This window comes from Neoarius graeffei, chromosome 1, assembly GCF_027579695.1.
Source record: "Neoarius graeffei isolate fNeoGra1 chromosome 1, fNeoGra1.pri, whole genome shotgun sequence".
Taxonomy (NCBI): Eukaryota; Metazoa; Chordata; class Actinopteri; order Siluriformes; family Ariidae; genus Neoarius; species Neoarius graeffei.
In genome coordinates this window covers 122,806,051-122,829,048 of record NC_083569.1, presented here as the reverse complement: position 1 = coordinate 122,829,048, position 22,998 = coordinate 122,806,051, and the positions used below count along the sequence as shown (strand labels likewise).

The 22,998-nt window shown below is 39.7% G+C and overlaps 1 protein-coding gene across 2 annotated transcripts; it reads right to left on the bottom strand.

The window, feature by feature from the left end:
• Window positions 1-11,865: 11,865 nt before the first annotated feature.
• Window positions 11,866-21,275, bottom strand: LOC132883029 (zinc finger protein 239-like). Of its 2 annotated transcripts, XM_060916163.1 has the most exons (3): window positions 21,192-21,275; window positions 20,279-20,394; window positions 11,866-16,071 (listed from the first exon to the last, which is right to left on the bottom strand). In XM_060916163.1, the coding sequence occupies exon 3, from the start codon at window positions 16,057-16,059 to the stop codon at window positions 15,139-15,141; it is 921 nt and encodes a 306-aa protein (XP_060772146.1). In that variant the 5' UTR covers window positions 16,060-16,071; window positions 20,279-20,394; window positions 21,192-21,275; the 3' UTR covers window positions 11,866-15,138. The 2 variants fall into 2 exon arrangements, with proteins under 2 accessions (XP_060772146.1, XP_060772138.1); XM_060916155.1 differs by lacking the exon at window positions 20,279-20,394.
• Between the last annotated feature and the right edge of the window lie 1,723 nt (window positions 21,276-22,998).

Here is a 22,998-nt window from a genome sequence, read left to right as displayed (position 1 = left end):
TTTAAATGAGAAGCGTTATGTTTGGAAGAAGGAAAACACTGCATTCCAGCATAAGAGCCTTATCCCATCTGTGAAACATGGTGGTGGTAGTATCATGGTTTGGGCCTGTTTTGCTGCATCTGGGCCAGGACGGCTTGCCATCATTAATGGAACAATGAATTCTGAATTATACTAGCAAATTCTAAAGGAAAATGTCAGGACATCTGTCCATGAACAGAATCTCAAGAAAAGGTGGGTCATGCAGCAAGACGACGACCCTAAGCACACAAGTTGTTCTACAAAAGAATGGTTAAAGAAGAATAAAGTTAATGTTCTGGAATGGCCAAGTCAAAGTCCTGACCTGAATCCAATTGAAATGTTGTGGAAGGACCTGAAGCAAGCAGTTCATGTGAGGAAACCCACCAACATCCCAGAGTTTAAGCTGTTCTGTACGGAGGAACGGGCTAAAATTCCTCCAAGCCGGTGTGCAGGACTGATCAACAGTTACCGCAAACGTTTAGTTGCAGTTATTGCTGCACAAGGGGGTCACACCAGATACTGAAAGCAAAGGTTCACATACTTTTGCCACTCACAGATATGTAATATTGGCTCATTTTCCTCAATAAATAAATGACCAAGTATAATATTTTTGTCTCATTTGTTTAACTGGGTTCTCTTTATCTACTTTTAGGACTTGTGTGAGAATCTGATGTTGTTTTAGGTAGTATTTATGCAGAAATATAGAAAATTCTAAAGGGTTTACAAATTTTCAAGCACCACTGTATGCCAAACAAATTGCCTGCTGCAAATGACGTGTGTGTGTGTGTGTGTGTGTGTGTGTACACACCACACACACACAGACTGTTTGTTTGATCTAGGTCAAATCTAAGGGGTCCTTTTAGGGCCTCTGGTGGGTCCATTGCAGCATACAGTTTGTCTGGCATAGGTCATTTCATGCTCTAGGGGATGTACATGATCATTTGAAATTGATTTTATGTGGTACCTTCAGTGTTCTCCACTACCTGAGCTTGGCAGTAGTATTGAGCGACCATCACCAGGGGGTTTGCGAGGGGGGTGTCCCCCCTCGCACCAGAAAATTTTGAAATGAGAAACCCCTCAGATGTCATTTCCTGGCATCTAAGTTGCATCTGTTCTTTAAATTCGTTTCTTAAGACAAGGATTTTTTAAGATGTTACCTTGACAGTTTCGGCGATAAACTTCCGCCTTCTTCAAAACAGTCACCAGATCGAGTGGTGACGTGCCTTATCAGCTGATGTTACTCTAAGGAGGCGTGAACGTCCCGCCCAATTTGACAGGTAGTTCACGCCTCCTGCTGTCAGGTCGCTCCTCCAGGACGGCGCTCCAGGTGTGTGACAGCGCGTACGCTCCCTCATCCCGGTTCATCGTTCTCTGCGCACGCTTTCGTATCTCCACTGCCTCTAAAATCCAACGCTGATATCTATTCTCTTCAGCGTGAATGACTCTGGCCTCTTCCCAATTCATTATATGATTTTGCCGTTTACAGTAGTCTGAAATGGCTGATTTTAAGTTTTCTTTGTGTACTTTTTCTTTTTCGGATCTTGTGAGTCTTTTTGTTGTTTCTTTTTCACATTCTATTTGGTGTTCTTTTTTGCGAGTATGGAAGCATCTGCCCGTTTCGCCAATATAAACTTTATTACATGAACGGCAAGGGATTTCATATATGACGTTGCATTTATTGTCCAGTTGTATTTTATCTTTGGGGTGAACTAGCAGCTGTCGGAGGTTTTTGTATGGTTTGACCGGGGTGTTGATGTGGTATTTCTTCATGGATCGTTGGATGCGACCTGACAGCAGGAGGCGTGAACTACCTGTCAAATTGGGCGGGACGTTCACGCCTCCTTAGAGTAACATCAGCTGATAAGGCACGTCACCACTCGACATCTGGTGACTGTTTTGAAGAAGGCGGAAGTTTATCGCTGAAACTGTCAAGGTAACATCTTAAAAAATCCTTGTCTTAAGAAACGAATTTAAAGAATAGTTTCAATAGGTAGACATAATGAACTTTCACTACATATCTAAGTTGCATGTTATTTATTTCGCAAGTAGCTGCTTTTGTGCAAAATCTTCTGACACTGGGAGCCGACTTTACATTTATTTTGTCACTCCATTACTGAAATGTTTATTGAATAGAATATCTTTGTTTTTAGTTGAATTCTACACAAAATTACTTTTCATTTGATGTGCAGTATGTGTCTTCTTTCCACCGTACTCCTCTCGGAGGTCTGAGGCAATCGGAGCCACTTAACTGACACGCACTCCTCTGTCGCCGCACTACACATGCGTAGTGACAAGTGAGCGAGCGAGCGTTAAGGGCCTCTGTTGAACCTATTGTAAAGTAAAGCGCATCAACGATCTGTGATCAGAGAATTACTTTGGTGTTTGTATTTGGTGTTTGTATTGGCGTGGTTTTTTTTACTTTTCTTTGAAGTAAACATTTTATTTTTTTTGACTGGGAGGCCAAAAATTAAGGCTCGGCGGCGCATTTGTGAGTCGGCGGTAATAGCTCTTCTAGCCGTTATGACTCGGTGGGCCGCCGAGTCATTCACGATAGTGGAGAATACTGTACCTTGAAACGTTTGATCTCTTTTGCAGCAGGCAGTTTGTCTGGCATAATTCATTCGGTACTCTGTATGGTATACCCCATCATTTATTTATATATATATATATATATATATATATATATATATATATATATATATATATATATATATATAAAATAAATACACACGCACACATTTTGTGTGTGAGATAAATATATATTTATATTACACATTTATTACACACACACGTGTGTGTGTGTGTGTGTGTGTGTGTGTGTGTGTGTATTATTATGTATATATGATTTATTTTATTTATAAACTTTGACGTTAAAAACGGCAGGGAGTCCTCAACAGAGCAATAAGCTCCAATGCCTGAGGTCCCACAAAATTAAATAATACAATAAATAAATCAACAGTAAATAATACTAGTTGGAAAATTTTTTTTTAAAAAGTTAAAACGGCCCAGGAGTATACAGACAGCAGCACAAGCTGGTGCCAAGGGTGGAGATTGGGCGATATGTATGACATTTTACACACACACATTTAAGAGTCTGTGGTCTGTCAATATCAAAATAAAGCCTAGTTAAATTACTACAATATGAAAAAAGGTGGGGCGGCACAGTGGTGTAGTGGTTAGCGCTGTCGCCTCACAGCAAGAAGGTCCAGGTTCGAGCCCCATGGCCGGTGAGGGCCTTTCTGTGTGGAGTTTGCATGTTCTCCCCGTGTCCGCGTGGGTTTCCTCCGGGTGCTCCGGTTTCCCCCACAGTCCAAAGACATGCAGGTTAGGTTAACTGGTGACTCTAAATTGAGCGTAGGTGTGAATGTGAGTGTGAATGGTTGTCTGTGTCTATGTGTCAGCCCTGTGATGACCTGGCGACTTGTCCAGGGTGTACCCCGCCTTTCGCCCGTAGTCAGCTGGGATAGGCTCCAGCTTGCCTGCGGCCCTGTAGAACAGGATAAAGCGGCTAGAGATGATGAGATGAGATGAAAAAAAGGTCCTTCTTAAATTGTGAAAGTGATTGATTGATTGATTCATATTCCCTAAGTGCAGGGGCAAAATGTTCCAGATTCTAGGGCCAGGAATATAAAAACTGGTCTGAAAAGTTACAGTCTTAGCCTTGGGCACATTTAACATGGTTCCCCTAGACCAGGGGTCACCAAACTTTTTTTCTCTGGGGGCCACATTGTCATTCCTGACTGTGATGGGGGCCAGGGTCGGGTCAGCTATATAACAGAATTGTATGACCCAGACAAATATGACCACCAGCAGGCCTCATTGTGTAGTAGAGATTACTAGCCTGGCATAGCCATCCACACTACTATATCAACACTTGATTCCTGGCACATATTTGTTTATCTTTACTACTTTTGCAAACCACTAGTAATCATGTCTTCACACTTTGTTTTAATTTGAAATACCACAGATATTTCATTCATTTTCTAATAAAAATAACATCAAAGCTGTCAAGGTAAGAAACATCTGCCTAGCATACCTCTCAACTTTGAGGTTTGAAAAAAAGGGATATTTCCCAGATTTTTAACTCAAAATAAGGGACAATTTCGGAAAGTCATACCCTTCACCAAAAGTGGGTGTGTAGTTGAATGGGGGGCAATTTTCTATCTAGTATTTGTGATTTCCTGTACTCTGGTGCATGCTGGTGATAGCCAAGACCCAAACTCAATATGCTTATGGTTTATAGAGTGCATTTGTGAATAAACTATACATTTATTTTTATTTGCTTTCAGTGGTACCAGTTATTTCCCAAATTAAGGGCTAAAATACGTATCTTATGTTAAAATAAGAAAGGTCATTATATAACCAGTCAATAAATTCAATTCCATTGCAATTTATTATGGTTTTACCATAGTCATGGCCTCGGAACGCTAGATAGATAGATAGATAGATAGATAGATAGATAGATAGATAGATAGATAGCGTAATAAAGAGATAAAGAGTAATATAAGATATTAAACCAAGAGTGATTTAAAATGGGTAAGTTTCAGACAGAAAATAAAATAGACAATGAGTGGATAAAACAGTTAATACACCAATTAGTTTACACTCGGCTATTTATGAGGTCTTAGCCAGGACATACTTAATGTAAACATGTGTAGATTACCTTTGATTATTTGGGAGGCTTTCGTTTTCCCCATGGAAAATTTCTTTGCGATGGAAGAGTCTGGGAACATTCCAGCTACACACTTGTTGAAATCATCAAAGAAAGAGAGGCTGATGTTTTTCTTAGCTATTAGCATCAATGTTCTTTTTGGAGAGCAGTGGCTTTCTCCTTGCAACCCTGCCATGCACACCATTGTTGTTCAGTGTTCTCCTGATGGTGGACTTATGAACATTAACATTAGCCAATGTGAGAGAAGCCTTCAGTTGCTTAGAAGTTACCCTGAGGTCCTTTGTGACCTCGCTGACTATTACACGCCTTGCTCTTGGAGTGATCTTTGTTGGTCGACCACTCCTGGGGAGGGTAACAATGGTCTTGAATTTCCTTCATTTGTACACAATCTGTCTGACTGTGGATTGGTGGATTTCAAACTTTTTAGAGATGGTTTTATAACCTTTTCCAGCCTGATGAGCATCAACAACAATTTTTCTAAGGTCCTCAGAAATCTCCTTTGTTCGTGCCATGATACACTTCCACAAACATGTGTTGTGAAGATCAGACTTTGATAGATCCCTGTTCTTTAAATAAAACAGGGTGCCCACTCACAACTGATTGTCATCCCATTGATTGAAAACACCTGACTCTAATTTCACCTTCAAATTAACTGCTAATCATAGAGGTTCACATACTTTTGCCACTCACAGATATGTAATCTCATCTCATTATCTCTAGCCGCTTTATCCTGTTCTACAGGGTCGCAGGCAAGCTGGAGCCTATCCCAGCTGACTACGGGCGAAAGGCAGGGTACACCCTGGACAAGTTGCCAGGTCATCACAGGGCTGACACATAGACACAGACAACCATTCACACTTACATTCACACCTACGGTCAATTTAGAGTCACCAGTTAACCTAACCTGCATGTCTTTGGACTGTGGGGGAAACCAGAGCACCCGCAGGAAACCCACGCGGACACGGGGAGAACATGCAAACTCCGCACAGAAAGGCCCTCGCCGGCCACGGGGCTCGAACCCAGACCTTCTTGCTGTGAGGCGACAGCGCTAACCACTATACCACCGTGCCGCCACAGATATGTAATATTGGATCATTTTCCTCAATAAATAAATGACCAAGTATAATATTTTTGTCTCATTTATTTAACTGGGTTCTCTTTATCTACTTTTAGGACTTGTGTGAAAATCTGATGTTGTTTTAGGTCATATTTATGCAGAAATGTAGAAAATTATAAAGGCTTCACAAACTTTCAAGCACCACTGTATGGTGACCTTGGTAGAACTTTGGTTGCAATGTCAGGCGACATTAAAAATCTTGGGGGAGAGTGTGGCATTGTGCGTTTTCAGAGACATTAACATTAAAGAGACTTGATTAAAATATCTTGCCCCCCCCTCATTTAAAATTTGGACTCACTGAAAACAGCTAAGGACTTTAAAACATGTTAAAAGACTGTATTGATATTTTTTGTGTGATTTCATTCATATTCTAGCATCTCTGATTGTTTTACATGGTCGGAGCACCTAGTCAGCAGAGGGTGGTCAGGGCTCTACATTAACTTTTGAAACCACTTGTCCTGTCGGGCAAGTTGAAAGGAAATTTACTTGTCCGAATGTGAAGTTGACTTGTCCGAAGAAAAATTTGAGAAAAAAACCCCCACAAAAACTATTTGTAATAAACTAATTTCACCAGAATTACTTTAACACAATCTATTCACTGCAGAAAAAAATTGGACTCCATCAATCATTAATTTATTTATGAGAAATTGAAAACCAGAAAATTAAAATTATACAGTATATTTTCATTTTTAAATTATTAACTTTGAATATATATCCTCCACTGATTAATTGTTGTTGTCTAATTATTCATTGTGGCTCCTGTATGGTATTTAATGGTTGCGATGAAAGTTGCAGTGTTTTTTAGGTTTTTGTTGCGATTACATTGCGGGAGGAAGTGAAAGTTGCGAGAAATTGTTGCGATTTTCTCTTTTTGTGATTAAAATTGAGTGATATGTTAAATATTAAGTTATTACTGAAAAACTATTGATTAAAAAAACAAAGACACTGAGAAATGATCCTATAAACAACTTTACCAATATAAAAGATTACCAGGACTACAAAAATGCAGAAAAATAGGCTTTACTTATCCAAATGCTCCTGTTGGTTCAAAAGTTAAAGTGCAGAGAACCTCACAGCACAACATGAAGTTACCTTAAAATATAATATAAATGCCTCAGCTTTCATGTAAGAAAAAAACCTATTAATACTAGTACTGTGTGCAGGCAGTCTCTCCTGAAGACTAAATTAAACAATAATTATAAACTAATAAAATAAATGGCTCAGGCTTCATAGAAGAAAAAAAACAATTTGAATAGAATCTCACAGTATGATGCTGAAGCTGCCTAAACAATGGAAAATAAAATACCATTTTGGCAAAAATGTTGGCATCCATTAATTTCTTGTATTAAGTAAAAAATAATGTAAAGTGCACACAGTCCTTCATATAACACACTTTCAGTAACAGAATTTAAGCCTATATAAACACTGACTCGCACATGCTGCTTCTCTTGAACGTATACACGAAAGTAAGGCGGAAGGTCGTTTGTCGATGTCACCTCAAGACGATGCCAACGATTGGTCAAATTTGCGGGAAAGTTGCGGTAATTGGATATAATTGCAACACTGCCCTGAATTCGCGGGAATTGGTTGAATTTGCGTTGAAGTTGCAAATCGCAACATTGCGAAATCCTGGAGGGTCTGGTAAACGACCGTTTACTTTTCAGCTCAAATACACGAAGCGGTATTGGCTGGTTTCGCAAGCAGAATATTGCGCATGTGCACATCGCTCTTTCCGAAGAGAAACATCCGGCGATTCATCAAAACAATATGTCGAGTGAGATGCTTCGGAAATCATGTGAATAAACTGATAAATTTGATATGTAACCCGAATATCGGTGTATTTTGGCACTTGTCCGATCGGACAAGTAACTGAGACGATGAGCTTGTCCGACATAAAGGATCACTTGTCCCGGACAAGCGGACAACCGTTAATGTCGAGCCCTGGTGGTATGTCCATAAGGTATCAATAGCTGATGCCAGTCACTGGTAGAGTGAGACATCAGACAGTACAAGTAATGCAGAGCAACACAGATGCTAAGGACAAATAATGTGTTTTTGTTACTGTTCCTACAGGAATAACATGTAATGTGCTACACAAAGGATTGGCCACAGTGTCGCTCTTAAGTGTAACACAACACAGTGGTAAACAAGCCCCTGTTCCAACTTTTTTGAAACGTGTTGCTGACATCAAATTCAAAACGAGCATATATTTTTCAAAAAAACAATAAAATGTGTTTCAACATTTGATACATTGTCTTTGTACCATTTTCAATTAAATATAAGGTTTCCATGATTTGCAAATTATCGCATTCTGTTTTTATTTCCAGTTTACACAGCGTCCCAACTTTTTTGGAATTGGGGTTGTACTTTTTGTGAGGAATCACAAAGTATGCATGAAGGGTCATGTGGAGTAAGGACACTATATCCATGGATATTTATAGGCATAACATTCATTAAAATTACAAAAAGCACAACACTCATATATACAGATAAAGATACACATTACTTTAGAACAATTTTATTTAAAAAAATGTAAAAACATTTAGGCCTATTTGTTTCAGCAAACTGGATACTCCTGTTGAACTCAAGGGAACAATGAAATGTACAGTTGAAAAATCAACAGCCTTATGAGTTACAATTCAATTTAATTATTTAAATCTCAAAACACCTTGTTTTACTAACCTTATAAGTATTAATTGTGCTCATCAGCACAACAGAAATACATGTACAAGTATAAAGGTCAGTTGGGGTATGGATACTACATTCAATGTATTAGCACAACATTCAAAAATCCAACCACAACGGCTTCACAGTTACATTACAATCATCTTATCTCATTATCTCTAGCCGCTTTATCCTTCTACAGGGTTGCAGGCAAGCTGGAGCCTATCCCAGCTGACTATGGGCGAAAGGCGGGGTACACCCTGGACAAGTCGCCAGGTCATCACAGGGCTGACACATAGACACAGACAACCATTCACACTCACATTCACACCTACGGTCAATTTAGAGTCACCAGTTAACCTAACTGCATGTCTTTGGACTGTGGGGGAAACCGGAGCACCCGGAGGAAACCCACGTGGACACGGGGAGAACATGCAAACTCCACACAGAAAGGCCCTCGCCGGCCCCGGGGCTCGAACCCAGGACCTTCTTGCTGTGAGGCGACAGCGCTAACCACTACACCACCGTGCCGCCCATTACAATCATAGTCACCAAAAAATGTAAATTCAGCAAACTTGTCAAGAGCAATTCCAGCGTTATGGACGTGACACTTGAACTCAAAATGGCAACAAATGACCCAGTGCATATTTTATTGTCCCCCAGTATTTAAACAGGTGTTGCATATTTTAAGGCTGTACCATACTGGAGAAGTGATAGAACAAGAACAATTCCCATAGTACATCTAGGGCATGCCAGAAAATGCCAATAAAAGATGCGTTATGGATGTGACAGAAAAAGTATCACTTTTCTTGGGTGGCTGCACATTTTTATCAAACTCTGTGAAATTGTAAACCTAATGTCGAAATGGAGATATCCGTTTGATAGAGGGGTCCAAGGTGAATATTAAAAAATCTTTGTTTAAAATATTTTGTATTTCATGCAGAGTTTCGGAAGGAAAAGTCAGCGTTATGGATGTGACGAAATTCCGTTATGGATGTGACGCGTCTGAAATAGACATGGCATATGTTTAGAAAATCAGCAATTTAACCACCATAACCCTTTGAAAAACTCTCTAAATATCAGCTAAAACTATCAAAGTTCTTAAATAATATTTAGGATGGCTATTGTTTTGCTGTCTTGTGGATTTTAGCATACATTTCTGTGGCTTGTGGCAATAATATAGAATTGTACATGATCAAAGTTGATTTTAGCTTGGGGTTTACATTATAAGAAAGAAAGACTGACATAAGGCGAAGGGAACAATTCTTGTGACAAATTGGTTCAACTTATTCACATCTGTAAAATACAGGCCTAGGTGATATCTCTGGGAGTGGTTTTGATGTATTACATGTTGCTTTATTTTTGCATGGTGAGGTTGACATTTACATGGAATTGCCCTCAACAAAACCAAACTTGAAAAGGCAACTCAGCCTTCTTTTTATCTTTCTGCCTGTGAAGCTGCCTTTTTTCACATTGCTTCTTCACCTGCATGCTTTTTTTTTGTTAGCAGCACTTCGTGCATTCAGGAGTATTTCTGTTGTAGGTGTGACTGCTGCCATTTTCTTTCTCTTTTCTTCACATTTTTTCCAGTAACTCAAGTTTTTGTTGCTTTTTCACAAAGGATTTTATACTGTTTTTCTTTTCCATTCCTTTTCCTTAACTTTGTCTTTCTTTGCTCTCTCATGTTTTGTCTATACCTTTGTTTTTCTTTTCCACTGTTCTTTTCTTTATTATACATCTTTTAAATGAACTGTGCACTCTTTTCTGTCAAACTTTATTCTGGAAAATAAAGCAAGAATTTATTAGTATTTGAATTATCCAGAACACAGATCCATAAGAACTTCTCACATAGAGGGTCTATGTCCCGATTCAGCTGACAAAAGTGAATGTAGTCTCCATACCCCAATACATTCAGAATTATTTGTTCCAGTATTGTACAGTGTCTTGCAAAAGTATTTATCCCCCTTACTGTTTGTCCTGTTTTGTCGCATTACAAGCTGGAATTAAAATGGATTTGTGGGGGGTTAGCACCATTTCATTTATACAACATGCCTACTATTTTAAAGGTGAAAATTCTTGTTTTATTTTGACACAAACAATAATTAATATGAAAAAACAAATCTGGAGTGTGCATGGATATTCACCCCCTTTCATATGAAACCCCTAAATAAGAGCTGGTCCAACCAATTCACTTCATAAGTCACATAAGATCCACCTGTAGGCAAACAAAGTGTTACATGATGTCTGGATAAATCAACCGGTTCTGGAAGGACCCTGACTCTACAACACTACTAAGCAAGCAAGATGAAAACCAAGGAGCACACCAAAAATGTCAGAGACAAAGTTGTGAAGAAGTATGGATCAGAGTTGGGTTATAAAAATATCCCAGGAAGCACCATTAAATCCATTATAGAAAAATGGAAAGAACATGGAACCACTACAAACCTGACAAGAGAAGACCGCCCACCAAAACTCAAAGACCAGGCAAGAAGGGCATCACTCAGAGACGCAACAAAGACACCAAAGATCTACAGCAGAGATGGGAGCATCTGTCCGTAAGACCATTTTAAGCCATACACTCCACAGAGTGGGGCTTTATGGAAGAGTGGCCAGAAAAAAAGTCATTGCTTAAGAAAACACGTTTAAGAGTTTGCCCAACAGCATGTGGTAAACACATGGAACTCCGCAAACACATGGAAGAAGATCCTCTGATCAAATGAGACTAAAATTGATCATTCTGGCCATCATGGAAAATGGCATGTGTGGTACAAACCCAACACCCTGAGAACACCATTCCTACAGTGAAGCATGGTGGTGGGGTTATTTTTCATCTGCAGGGACAGGAAAGCTGGTCAGGACTGAAGAAAAGATGGATGGCACTAAATGCAGGGCAATTCTGGAGGAAAACCTGTTTGAGTCAGCCAGAGGTTTGAGACTGGGATGAAGGTTCATGTTCCAGCAGGATAATGACCCTACTGCTAAAGCTACACTGGAGTGGTTTAAAGGGAAACATTTCAATGTCTTGGAATGGCCTAGTCAAAGCCCAGTCCTCAATCCAATTGAGAATCTGTGGCCTAACTTGAAGATTGCTGTACACCAATGCAACCCATCAAACTTGGAGTTGGAGCAGTTTTGCCTTGAGGAATGGGCAAAAATCCCAGTGGCTAGATGTGCTAAGCTAATAGAGACATACCCCAAGAGATTTGCAGCTGTAATTGCAGCAAAAGGTGGCTCTACAGAGTATTGACTTGGGGGTGAATACCTATGCACACTCCAGATTTCTGTTTTTCTCATCTTAATTATTGTTTGTGTCAAAATAAAACAATACTTTTCACCTTTAAAGTGGTCAGCATGTTGTGTAAATCAAATGGTGCTAACCAATTCAAACCCAACCCAAAATCCATTTTAATTCCAGCTTGTAATGTGACAAAACAGGACAAACACCAACGGGGATGAATACTTTTGCAAAACACTGTATGTCCACCACTGTTAAACAAATCTCTGAAATCACTAAATTTACATTGTTTTTAGATCTTGATTAGTAGTGGTCTGAAAATGAGTTATATTACATTTACATATATACACCGATCAGCCATAACATTATGACCACTGATGGGTGAAGTGAATAACATTGATTATCTCATTACAATGGCACCTGTCAAGGGGTGGGATGCATTAGGTAGCAAGAGAACAGTTAGTTCTTGAAGTCGATGCGTTCTTGATGGAAGCAGGAAAAAAAAAGCATAAGGATCAGAGCGACTTTGACAAGGGCCAAATTGTAACGGCTAAATGACTAGGTCTGAGCATCTCCAAAATGACGCATCTTGTGGGGCGTTCCTGGTGTGTAGTGGTTAGTACCTACCAAAAGGTGTCCAAGGAAGGACAACCGTGGCTAGCGACAGGGTCATGGGTGTCAAAGGCTCACTGATTTGCATGGGGCGCGAAGGCTAGCCCATATGGTCCAAATATACAGAAGAGCTACTGTAGAACAACTACAGGCCAATATCAAATCTACCATTCATCGGGAAAGTCCTTGAAAAAAATGTCTTCAATCAATTAACTGCGTTCTTGATATCAAACAGCTGTTTTGATAACTTTCAGTCAGGATTTCGTGCCAATCATAGCACTGAAACAGCGCTGATTAAAGTTATAAATGACATGCGTCTTAATACTGATGCAGGCAAAACATCGGTCCTGGTGTTACTGGACTTCAGTGCAGCTTTTGATACTGTTGATCACAACATACTGCTATATCGACTTGAACACTGGGTTGGGTTGACTGGTAAAGTTATCAATTGGTTAAAATCATACTTAAAAGACAGAAGCTTCTTTGTTATCATGGGAAATTGTACCTCAACATCAATGTCCTTGACCTGTGGTGTCCCCCAGGGGTCGATCCTTGGACCATTACTATTCAACCTTTATATGCTCCCACTCGGACAAATTATCAAGAACAACTCAATTTTGTATCACTGCTATGCAGATGACACCCAAATTTATTTTGCTCTATCACCTAATGATTATGGCCCCCTTGAATGTCTCTACCAGTGTATCGACCAAATCAACAACTGGATGTCACAAAATTTTCTTCAGCTGAACACAGATAAAACAGAAGTAATTCTATTTGGGAAAAAAGATGAAAGACTCAGGATTACCACTATTCTTGACACAAAGGGGATTAAAACAAAAGATATGGTTAAAAATCTCAGTGTTTTCATTGACAGCGAGCTAAACTTTGACAGTCACATGAAAGCAATCACTAAATCGGCATTTTATCACCTAAAAAACATTTCCAAACTAAGAGGACTTATGTCAAAAAATGATCTGGAAAAACTTATACATGCCTTCATCTCTAGTAGGGTTGATTACTGCAATGGCCTTTTCACAGGCCTGCCAAAAAAGACCATCAAACGACTTCAGCTGGTTCAAAATGCAGCGGCTAGGGTTTTCACACGAACAAAAAGAACAAAGCACATTACTCCAATTCTAAGGTCCCTTCACTGGCTTTCAGTAAGCTACAGAATTGACTTTAAAGCATTGCTGCTGGTGTACAAATCTCTAAATGGTACAGGGCCCAATTACCTCTGATATGTTGCAGCGGCCTAACCCAATCAGATCTACCAGATCGCAGCAGCAAAATTTACTGGTAAAACCTGTTGTTAAAACAAAGTGTGATGAAGCAGCTTTTAGCTACTATGCAGTACAGCTATGGAACCAACTGCCAGAGGACATCAAAAATGCTCCTGCTGTTGGCAGCTTCAAATCTAGACTACCAAGCTGTTTTCAGATGCTTTCTGCTAACTGATAAATATCATCTTTACATGTTTCAAACTTTACTTAACTTTTACAGTCTCTGCATGTTTTAAACTTTACTTAACTTTTATTCTATTTTATTCTGCTGTTTTTTTTTACTGAACTTTTACTTCATTTAATTTTATTTCTACTATTGTTTAATTCTTATTTTTTCTCTCTTCTTCCCCTTTAATTTTGTAATTTTATTTTCTATTGTTTACTGTTTTGCTTTTACCTCTGTAAAGCACATTGAACTGTCACTGTGTATGAAATGCGCTATATAAATAAACTTGCCTTGCCTTGAACAAACCACTGAATATGTTAATGCTAACACTTTTCTGTTTTTGCCAGCATTAACTCTTTTTCAGCAGTTGTGCTACAGTAGCTCTTCTGTGGGATCTGTTCTGCATATTCAATTTGGCTTTGCACCAGATGCCCTTCCTGACACAACCCTCCCCAATCTATCTAGGCTTGGGACCAGCACCAAGTATGCACTGGCTTGTGCAACCCCAGTGGCTGGGTATTTTACCTAATCTGCGTGTCTTTGAAACTAAGCACCCGGAGGAAACCGACACAGACATGAGGAGAACACGCAAACTCCACACAGAAAGACCCCTGTTGGCCGTGAGGTTCGAACTCGGAATCTTCTTGCTGTGAGGTGACAGTGCTAATCACTGCACCAGTATGATGCCCATCCTGATCATTGACTGTCCATTCTCTTTTCCATGCTTTAAGCTGCTGTATTTTTCCCCCACGCTATTTGTGATCATATTGTATTTCAATAAATCATCTGTCTCTTATCCGCAATGACTTCACTGGATGATTTGTTTGTTTTTGGTTATTTCTGTTAGTGTGGTAGTGTTTTTTTAATCTGTTTACTCTGTAAAGCATCTATGGGGTGGTGAAAGGTGCAATATAAATGTAACTTTTTGTTGTTGAATTAATTAGCCTAATTCAGACTGAATTCTGAAGGCGTGGCACAATTTGCAACAATATTCACAAGCCATGTGTCTCTTTGGGAAGAAAAAAAATCCCACACATCACACATAACAAGAAACAAACAAAAAGGCCCTCAGTGTCTTCAGTTGTAACGATGAACATGTTCTCCTTCCACTCCTCAGCACTGGTATAGTTTCTCTCGTGTGGGGAATTTATTGAGGTTTTGGAATTTTTTAATAAGAGCAAAATTTATTCCCTATTGCATGCAGGGATATGGCTTCTCTCCTGTATGGATGCATTGATGTTTTGAGATGTAGGTAAAAACTCCCTCACTGTCAGCAGATAAATGGTTTCTCATGTGTGAATTTGTTGGAATGGGTTGACATTACTAGAGGTCAGAGAAACAGATTCCACAATCTGAGCAGTGATACAGCTTCTATTTTGTGTGAATGCACCGGTGTCTTTGGAGAGAACTTTGACTGAAACTCTTTCCACAATCTGAGCAACGATATAGCCTCACTCCAGTGTGAATGCGCTGGTGTCTTTGGAGAGTACCCAAGTGAGCAAAGCTCTTCCCACACTGTGAACAGCGATACGGCTTCTCTCCTGTGTGAATGCGCTTGTGTGTTCGGAGATTACTTTTTTGACTGAAACTCTTTCCACAATTGAAGCAGTGATATGGCTTCTCTCCAGTGTGAATGCGCTGGTGTATCTGGAGAGTACTCAACAGAGCAAAGCTCTTCCCACACTGTGAACAGTGATAGGACTTCTCTCCTGTGTGACTGCGCTGGTGTATCTGAAGAGTAGTTGCACGAGCAAAGCTCTTTCCACACTGTGAACATTGATATGGTGCCTCTCCAGTGTGAATGCGCTCATGCGTTTGAAGAGTATTTGCATAAGCAAAGGTCTTTCCACACCGTAAACAGTGATACGGCTTCTCTCCCGTGTGAATGCGCTGGTGTGTTAGGAGATTACTTTTTTGACTGAAACTCTTTCCACAATTGGAGCAATGATATGGCTTCTCTCCAGTGTGAATGCGCTGGTGTTGTTCAAGAGTACTCAACTGTGCAAAGCTCTTCCCACACTGTGAACAGTGATACGGCTTCTCTCCTGTGTGAATGCGCTGGTGTACTTGAAGAGTATTTGCGCGAGCAAAGGTCTTTCCACACTGTGAGCATTGATATGGCACCTCTGCAGCATGAATGCACTGGTGGATTTGGAGTTTCCTCTGGGAAATTAAACTCTTCCCACAAACTGAGCAAGGGTGAAGATCTTTCTTGATTTCTGAAGAACTGGTGAAAGTATCAGGTGCCCTGGAAATCTTTTGATGGCTACTGGAGTCTCTTGTGGGCATCATTTTTTTTGGTCTCTGGAGAGATAAAAATAGTAGTTGTTAATAACAAACAATATAAAGCAGCATTGTCCCAATTGCCCACAACGAATTTAAAAAAATAAATTGCTAAGAAATAGCCATACACTAGAGCAGAAGTGATTTGAGGGATGTCCTCATATGAGCAATATTTTAAGCATTAATTCAGAGAGCATAATTCCATTACCATTTTGTAATTCCATTACCGTTGACATTTTTTGTTCAGAGACTGTTTGAGAGTTGATGAGAAGTGATTTGGAAAAGATGATGCTTACAGATTGAAGACAATACATACAGCTTGCAGAAAAAGGAAGAACTGTTAAGATATATTTGACCAATTTCATAGAAACATTTTTTGAATTTCTGTGAAAATAAAGTTAATTTTTTCTGACATAATTCCATTACCAACCTTCTTTTGTTCATAAATTTTCCATGTACTGATTTAGACTAACATGCCCCCCCAAGATAGTCAGGAGTTAGCAGCACCCCATACTCCATATCATTCAATTATTGCCATCTTCTAGTCCACAACAACTAAAAATATTGGCTAATTTTGATGCAAATGTAATTCCGTTAGCAAAGAATATGGACAGGGAAATACACTACTCATATTTTTCATACAAGCTACATCTGGGACATGGAGAACCAAAACCGGTGACATAAATCTCAATGTCATCTAGATTCGCTAAACTTAGAACATGACACATTTGGTGGCAGACCACCCAGTTTTTCGGTAAGTAAAATTATTGGGACAGACAATTTTAAAGTAAATATCACTTAATATTATATGGACACGAGTGTTTACTGGGAGATATGCCACTTGTATTTTTCATACGAGCTCCATCCAGGACATAGAGAACCAAAACAGTGACATAAATCTCTATATGTCACTCATAAGGAAATTGATGAATTGTTTTGATAAATTTGGGTACTTTTTTGCTTGTGAATGTCTCTGTATAATAAGAAAATCACACATTGGCTTCAAGATATGAAGTTTATCTTCTCATGTTGAAAAACTTACATTTTTCATACGAAATACATCATAGCTCTGAGTGACGTTTAAATATTGGCTGTTTTTTTTTCCATGGCATATCGGATATATTCCATTCAGCTAGCATGATATTGAACAAGCCGAAGACAACATGGCCCCTTTTGTTTGAACCAATGACAGCAAAAAAACATGGACAGTGTGGCCCATGGCCTTCCATTCTACAGAAATGAAACCAGTATTCCTCCACCATGTTGGCAAATTTGGAGCCAGATTCTGCACAGTAGAGCTGAGAATCGAAGTCAGGTTCATGTACTCATTTTCATAAATTTCTTCGGGATCAAGTCCAGTGCATCGCAGAGGCTGTCAGTTGCTTCATTCCCATGTGTATCCACACCTTCTCATGATATACAAGAATAATGATTTAAAAATCAATTTCATTGAAGTTCACCGCTTCAATGATCAGCCTTATTTTTACACCCAAATGCTTGACACTTGTGCATCTTCAGGATTGTTTACAAACAATCTGAAGCAATGTTTCCACTAGCCTTGGTAAGTCATGTTGGGTGCAAGTGATATCACGATCTTGGATTCTCTTGTGTAATTTGTCCTCAGAGCGTGATATTTGAATCTTGGAAAAAGTGAGAGTCAGCACCCAGGGACATGGCTTTTCTTTTAAAATAAATTCTGTGCAGAGTATACAGGTACAAGTGAATACTTGAACATGTCTTGTATGGATATTATCTGTCAGTATAAAGGAGGAGTTTATTTTTGGGTTTTATTAATCTTTAACCCTACTGAGGAGCACTGCACCTCCTGAAGAGGAGACTGAAGGCAGAAACCCCCCAAAACACTTAAACAACTGAAAGACAGCATGGTACAAGCCTGGGAAAGAATCATAAAATAAGAATGCAACAGTTTTAGTGATGCCAGTGTGTTACTGGCTTGATGCAGTTATTACAAACAAGGGATATGCAACCAAATAGTCACTGGTATTCACTTTAAGACCCCGTTTACACGTAGCCGGGTATCTATAAAAACGGATATTTATTTATGCGGTTGCACCCATCATTTACACGTAAACGGAGGTTTCAGTCACTGAAAACGTCAGCTTTCGAAAACTCCGGGCAAAGTGGAGATTTGCGAAAACTCCGTTTTCATGCCTGCGTGTAAATAGTGGAAAACTGAGTTTTAGCATTGTGATCTCACAGTCCCTCCTCCTTGGCTTTCAGATCTCTGGTTGGCTTTCTATTTGTTTAACATGTTTTTGACAGCCTTCCCTGGCTGTTTTTGAGCATTGTGTAAACGGAATTATTTTCTAGTACGGGGAGGAGAAGATACCCGTTTTCATAAATACCCGGCTACGTGTAAACGAAGTATAATACCCTGTCCACACTAGGGATTTTGTACCGATACGAAACTACTTTCGTACCGCAACACCTGTCCACACTAGCAACTAAACCGGTACTGTAGCGGTATAACTGTATCAGTATGAAACCCACAAATGTATGGGTTTCGTACCGGTACAGTAGCGCTTCGCTGTAGTGTGGACAGATGAAGCGGTTCTGTATCGATACAAATATTATGCGCATGCGCAATGAACCATTCCTACTTCTTCCAGCAATACGCCCGCGCTTTTCCAGCTGTAAATAAAACGTCAAAATGGCTCAAAACGACCGTGGAGCTACATGGAGCAAAGAAAGGGGGGAAAAAGGAGGGAGGAAGAGGGGAAAAGGGAGAGAAAGGGAGGGGAAGAGAAGGGAAGAGGGAGAAAGGGAGAGGGGAGAAAGGGAGATTTATTTTCTTTGTTTCTTTCTCAACTGCCTCGCATGTTTTATACGATTCGACTGAATAAATGACCACCAGAAATACAGACTGTACATTGACAACAAAAAGCACACGCACGTTGTTTCATCCGCCATATTCTCGGAAGGAAGTTACTCGGTAACCACGGAAGCATTTCGCGCACGTGCATTTCAACTACCGTGAAAGAAAATCGCAAACATTTCTCGCTAGTGTGGACAGATGCACTAAACTGTACCGGTATACTTTGTATCGATACAGTTATACCACTTTCATACCGGTAGAGACCCTTTTCAGTCACGTGACCTTCGTAAACGCGACCACCATTTTGGACATGTAGCGGACTTCGGCTCGAATTGGTTTGAATGCGAGGAAGGCGACAAACGGAGAACATACAAGAAAAAGGAGCAAGATGCAGAAAACACCTTCGCTATCCAGCGACGTAGGGCATTTACAGGGTGAGCAGAGGGAGAAATAACAACAGTAACGACACATTAGCAACGCCGTACAGAAATAACGGTTTATGGCACAGACCCTTTTGGTTCTCGCTCATCTAGCTGCTACAATGACTGCTTAGACTGCAACAATAATACCTAACACACATTTAAGTATCCGTCGTAAAGACGTGAAACTCGTCGAGTGACGAGTGTGTTCATTGATAAGCTAACACAATCTAAAAGTAGACATACCATCACACTGCCCTGGCGCTGTGTACAGTTTCCCTTCTATGGTTTGTGCACTCACTATTTGCCATTACTTTCTCCAACCGTTGTTACAGATTACAGGGAACGGCCTGGATTTAAGAGACAAATACATGTTCCTCTTATTTTGAACACTTATTTGTAGGCAGTGCTTAATTTGTAAAGTGGGAGGTCCCGGAGCGCAGAGGATGAGCGGCTCCGGTGCAGAAAAAAGAGGGGGGCGCGGCGCGGCGCTTCTGGGCATGTTTTGTAATAACACTGCAAATTAAGTTCATCTGCAGATATTTTGTGGATGTCGTTTCATGAGAGAAATCACCAACAAGACAGATATCAAAATCAGACATTAACACTAAATAAACTTGCATTTTTTTATTTAATTATTTGTTTGTTTGTTTTTTGTTACATAGTCAAAAGAGGTGTCGGATCACCGGATCCAGTGTAAATAGCTGCCGGAGCCAACGCCCGAGGTTCCGGAGTGCGCTCCGGCTTGCTCCCCCTCAAATTAAGCGCTGTTTGTAGGACACTGCCTCTGATCTGTCCTACAGTCTACCAACAGCAAAGGAACACAACGCTAGCTAATGTTGTTAGCTAATAGCTACTACAGAAGAACAAAGCGGTTACAATGGGTTATTTTAGCCTATTTGGTTACACACTCGCCGCCACAGAATGTTAACAGCAATGTAATTCCTTTTCTGGCTAATTTTATTCGTCTTACCTCCAACAAAGTGGTCACTACACAAGCGTTGGTATGCCGCTATCCATCTTCTCCGTCGGTCAGCATCTACCGGGATCCGATAAAATGATAACCCTTGCCTTGTTTGTTGATGGTTACTACATCCAGGTGCACAACAATATAGTGGCATGATGGAAGTCTTGCTGAAAATAAACACTTTCTTTGCTGCCGTTCCTCAATGTTGGCTGTGGTAAACTACTGGTAGTACATGTCCAAAATGGCGGCCGCGTTTGTCGTGACGTCACGTGAAAAGGGTCCATAAGTGTGAACGCAGCATAAGACTGTCTGTTCCAATACTTTTGCTCACCTAAAAATTGGTTGGTCTGTCACCAAAGGTGTCATGTTCTAAGTTTAACACATCTAAATGTACAGTGGTGGAAATAAATATTCAACAATTTATGTTCTGGGGAAAAATACCCATATTTTGAAATTTACTCATTTTCCAGACTTCTAGAACTTTCTAGTACTAGTTTGACATTATGTCAAAGGTGTATTTGCACCTTTTCTTCTTAATCTTGAAACTAAAACTTTCCTTTCTTGGAAACATTACCCCCCCTCCCAGCCCAATATTTTATTTTTACACCTAAACTGGTCCTAATACACAGTCATAAAAAATAAATAAAAAAACCTAAATGTTATCTGAGGTAAACTTAGTTTAATCCTTAGCAACTGCAAAAGACAACACTGAAGCAAATTATAAAAATGGAATTACTAGCATTCAAAATCGTTACTGATTTATGTAAAAAGATATAATAATAATAATAATAATAATAATAATAATAATAAATCTTCACAAAACCCAATTCAGTGTGAAGTAGAGCTCCATTTATGATCCAGTCAGTAAACTGTTAACCAACACCGAGCAGCTCAGAGAACCAGTTTCACTTTAACTTACCTCAGGATTTAAAGATAAACCGATTTATTCTCTCCAAATTCGCTTTTTATTTTTAACTACCAAACGGAAACGCTTCAGCTCTTCTTCTCCTTATAGTGAGGTGTTTTAGCGCCACCTATTGGACTGGATGATGTGTAAAGGCGTTAAAGATCTCCTCACATTGCTCTAGATTCTGTTCAGGAACCTAAAAATGACAATTGTGCGAGTCCCCAGCAATAGGTTCTCTATTTCTCTAAATCTTACCTCCATCTGCCTAATCTAGTGATCTAGCACCCACAGTGTTCTCCCCAGGATTAAAATAAACCTCTAACTTTTTGGTAGCTGCAGCCCCCAGCGTAGAGAGTACGTAGATGGGTTACCCCCTCCCCTTGGGGGGATCCTGGGGGCCTCCACCAGAAAATCTTTTTAAAAAGGGAGCCCATTTGGTGGCTGTTAGAAGTATTTTATAGTGGTACTGACATTGTCACTTTTTACTGTTAACATGGTTGGTATCAAAGTGTTTATTGTCATATGCACAGTAAGGAACTCCTGCACAATGAAATTCTTAATTTGCTGTCCACCATGACTGCCAATTACAAATATAAATAGGTGGAAGAAATAATACAAAGTAAAGGCAATATAGTGCAAAATAAAAAAAAATAAAAAAAAACTAGAAAAGCACTTGGAGAGGGCAGACCTCCACCAAGCACCTCATTTCACCACATACTGAGACTTACACCAAAAATGAGATACTAATTCTCACGTATGAGATATTGTGTCATATGTGTGAGATTAAAAAAAAAGTCATAGAAAAATGAAAAAATCAAAAAAGTTATTCGCAAGAAAATGATATTTCCATAATGGCGGTTTTCTTCTGGATCTAGCTCCGTAGCTATTGAAGATACATCAAAGCCGTTGACATACTACTGATTCAGCAGAGTCTTGGCTACAATTTGGTGTTGGGTGCATGTCTGTATCTTCATTTGTTGCCTTACAGCGTTAAATTCTAACCACCCCCTTATTTTTGTGTGTTCTGGATCATAGTATCCAGAATTTTGTCTGGATCTGGATCAAACTTTGATACTTTATAGAAGTCATGGAGATACTTGTGTGTATTTTTTTTTTTTTACCAAACACTCTGGTCATTTGTTATGGAGTTATATGCAAAAATTCCAAAAATGGGCCTCTCTCACACTGATAAAGAATCCTTTAAAAAAATACTGGATCCAGAAGGAGATCCGGATCACCGCCAAAATTTAATGGATTGTTACTTGTGTCCAGTCACACCTCTGGAAAAAAAATTCAGAGCAATCCGTTCATAACTTTTTCCGTAATGTTGCTAACAGACAAACCAACAAATAAACCAACGCTACCGAAAACATAACCTCCTTGGCGGAGGTTAAAAAAAAAAAAAAACCAGTATAATACAAAATAAAAGGTAATATAGTGCAAAATAGGCAATATAATACAAAAATAAGGCAACGATAGAACATAGCAGCAAAAAAGGGCAGTAGTGTGCAAACAAATGTAAATAGTCAAGGTCAGTTTACAGGGAGGTAGTCTATGTTTATAGACTCCTGTCAGCTCTTCCGGAGTCTGATGGCGATGGGAAAGAGAGAGTTCTTTAATCTGACAGTCCTGCAAGTCACACTTCTGTACCTCCAGCCTGAGGGTAGAAGTCTGAACAATCCATGCTGGGGGTGGGTGGAGTCTTTGAGGACGGAGGCAGCTTGCCTGTGGACTCTGCGGTGGTAGATGCTCTGCAGAGAGAGCAGTGGAGTTCTGGTGATCCTCTCAGCAGTCTTCACCATTCTCTGCAGGCGTTTGC

Coding starts and splice junctions, on each gene's coding strand:
- LOC132883029 (XM_060916163.1), bottom strand. CDS start 16,059: ATGATGCCCACAAGAGACTCCAGTAGCCATCAAAAGATTTCCAGGGCA.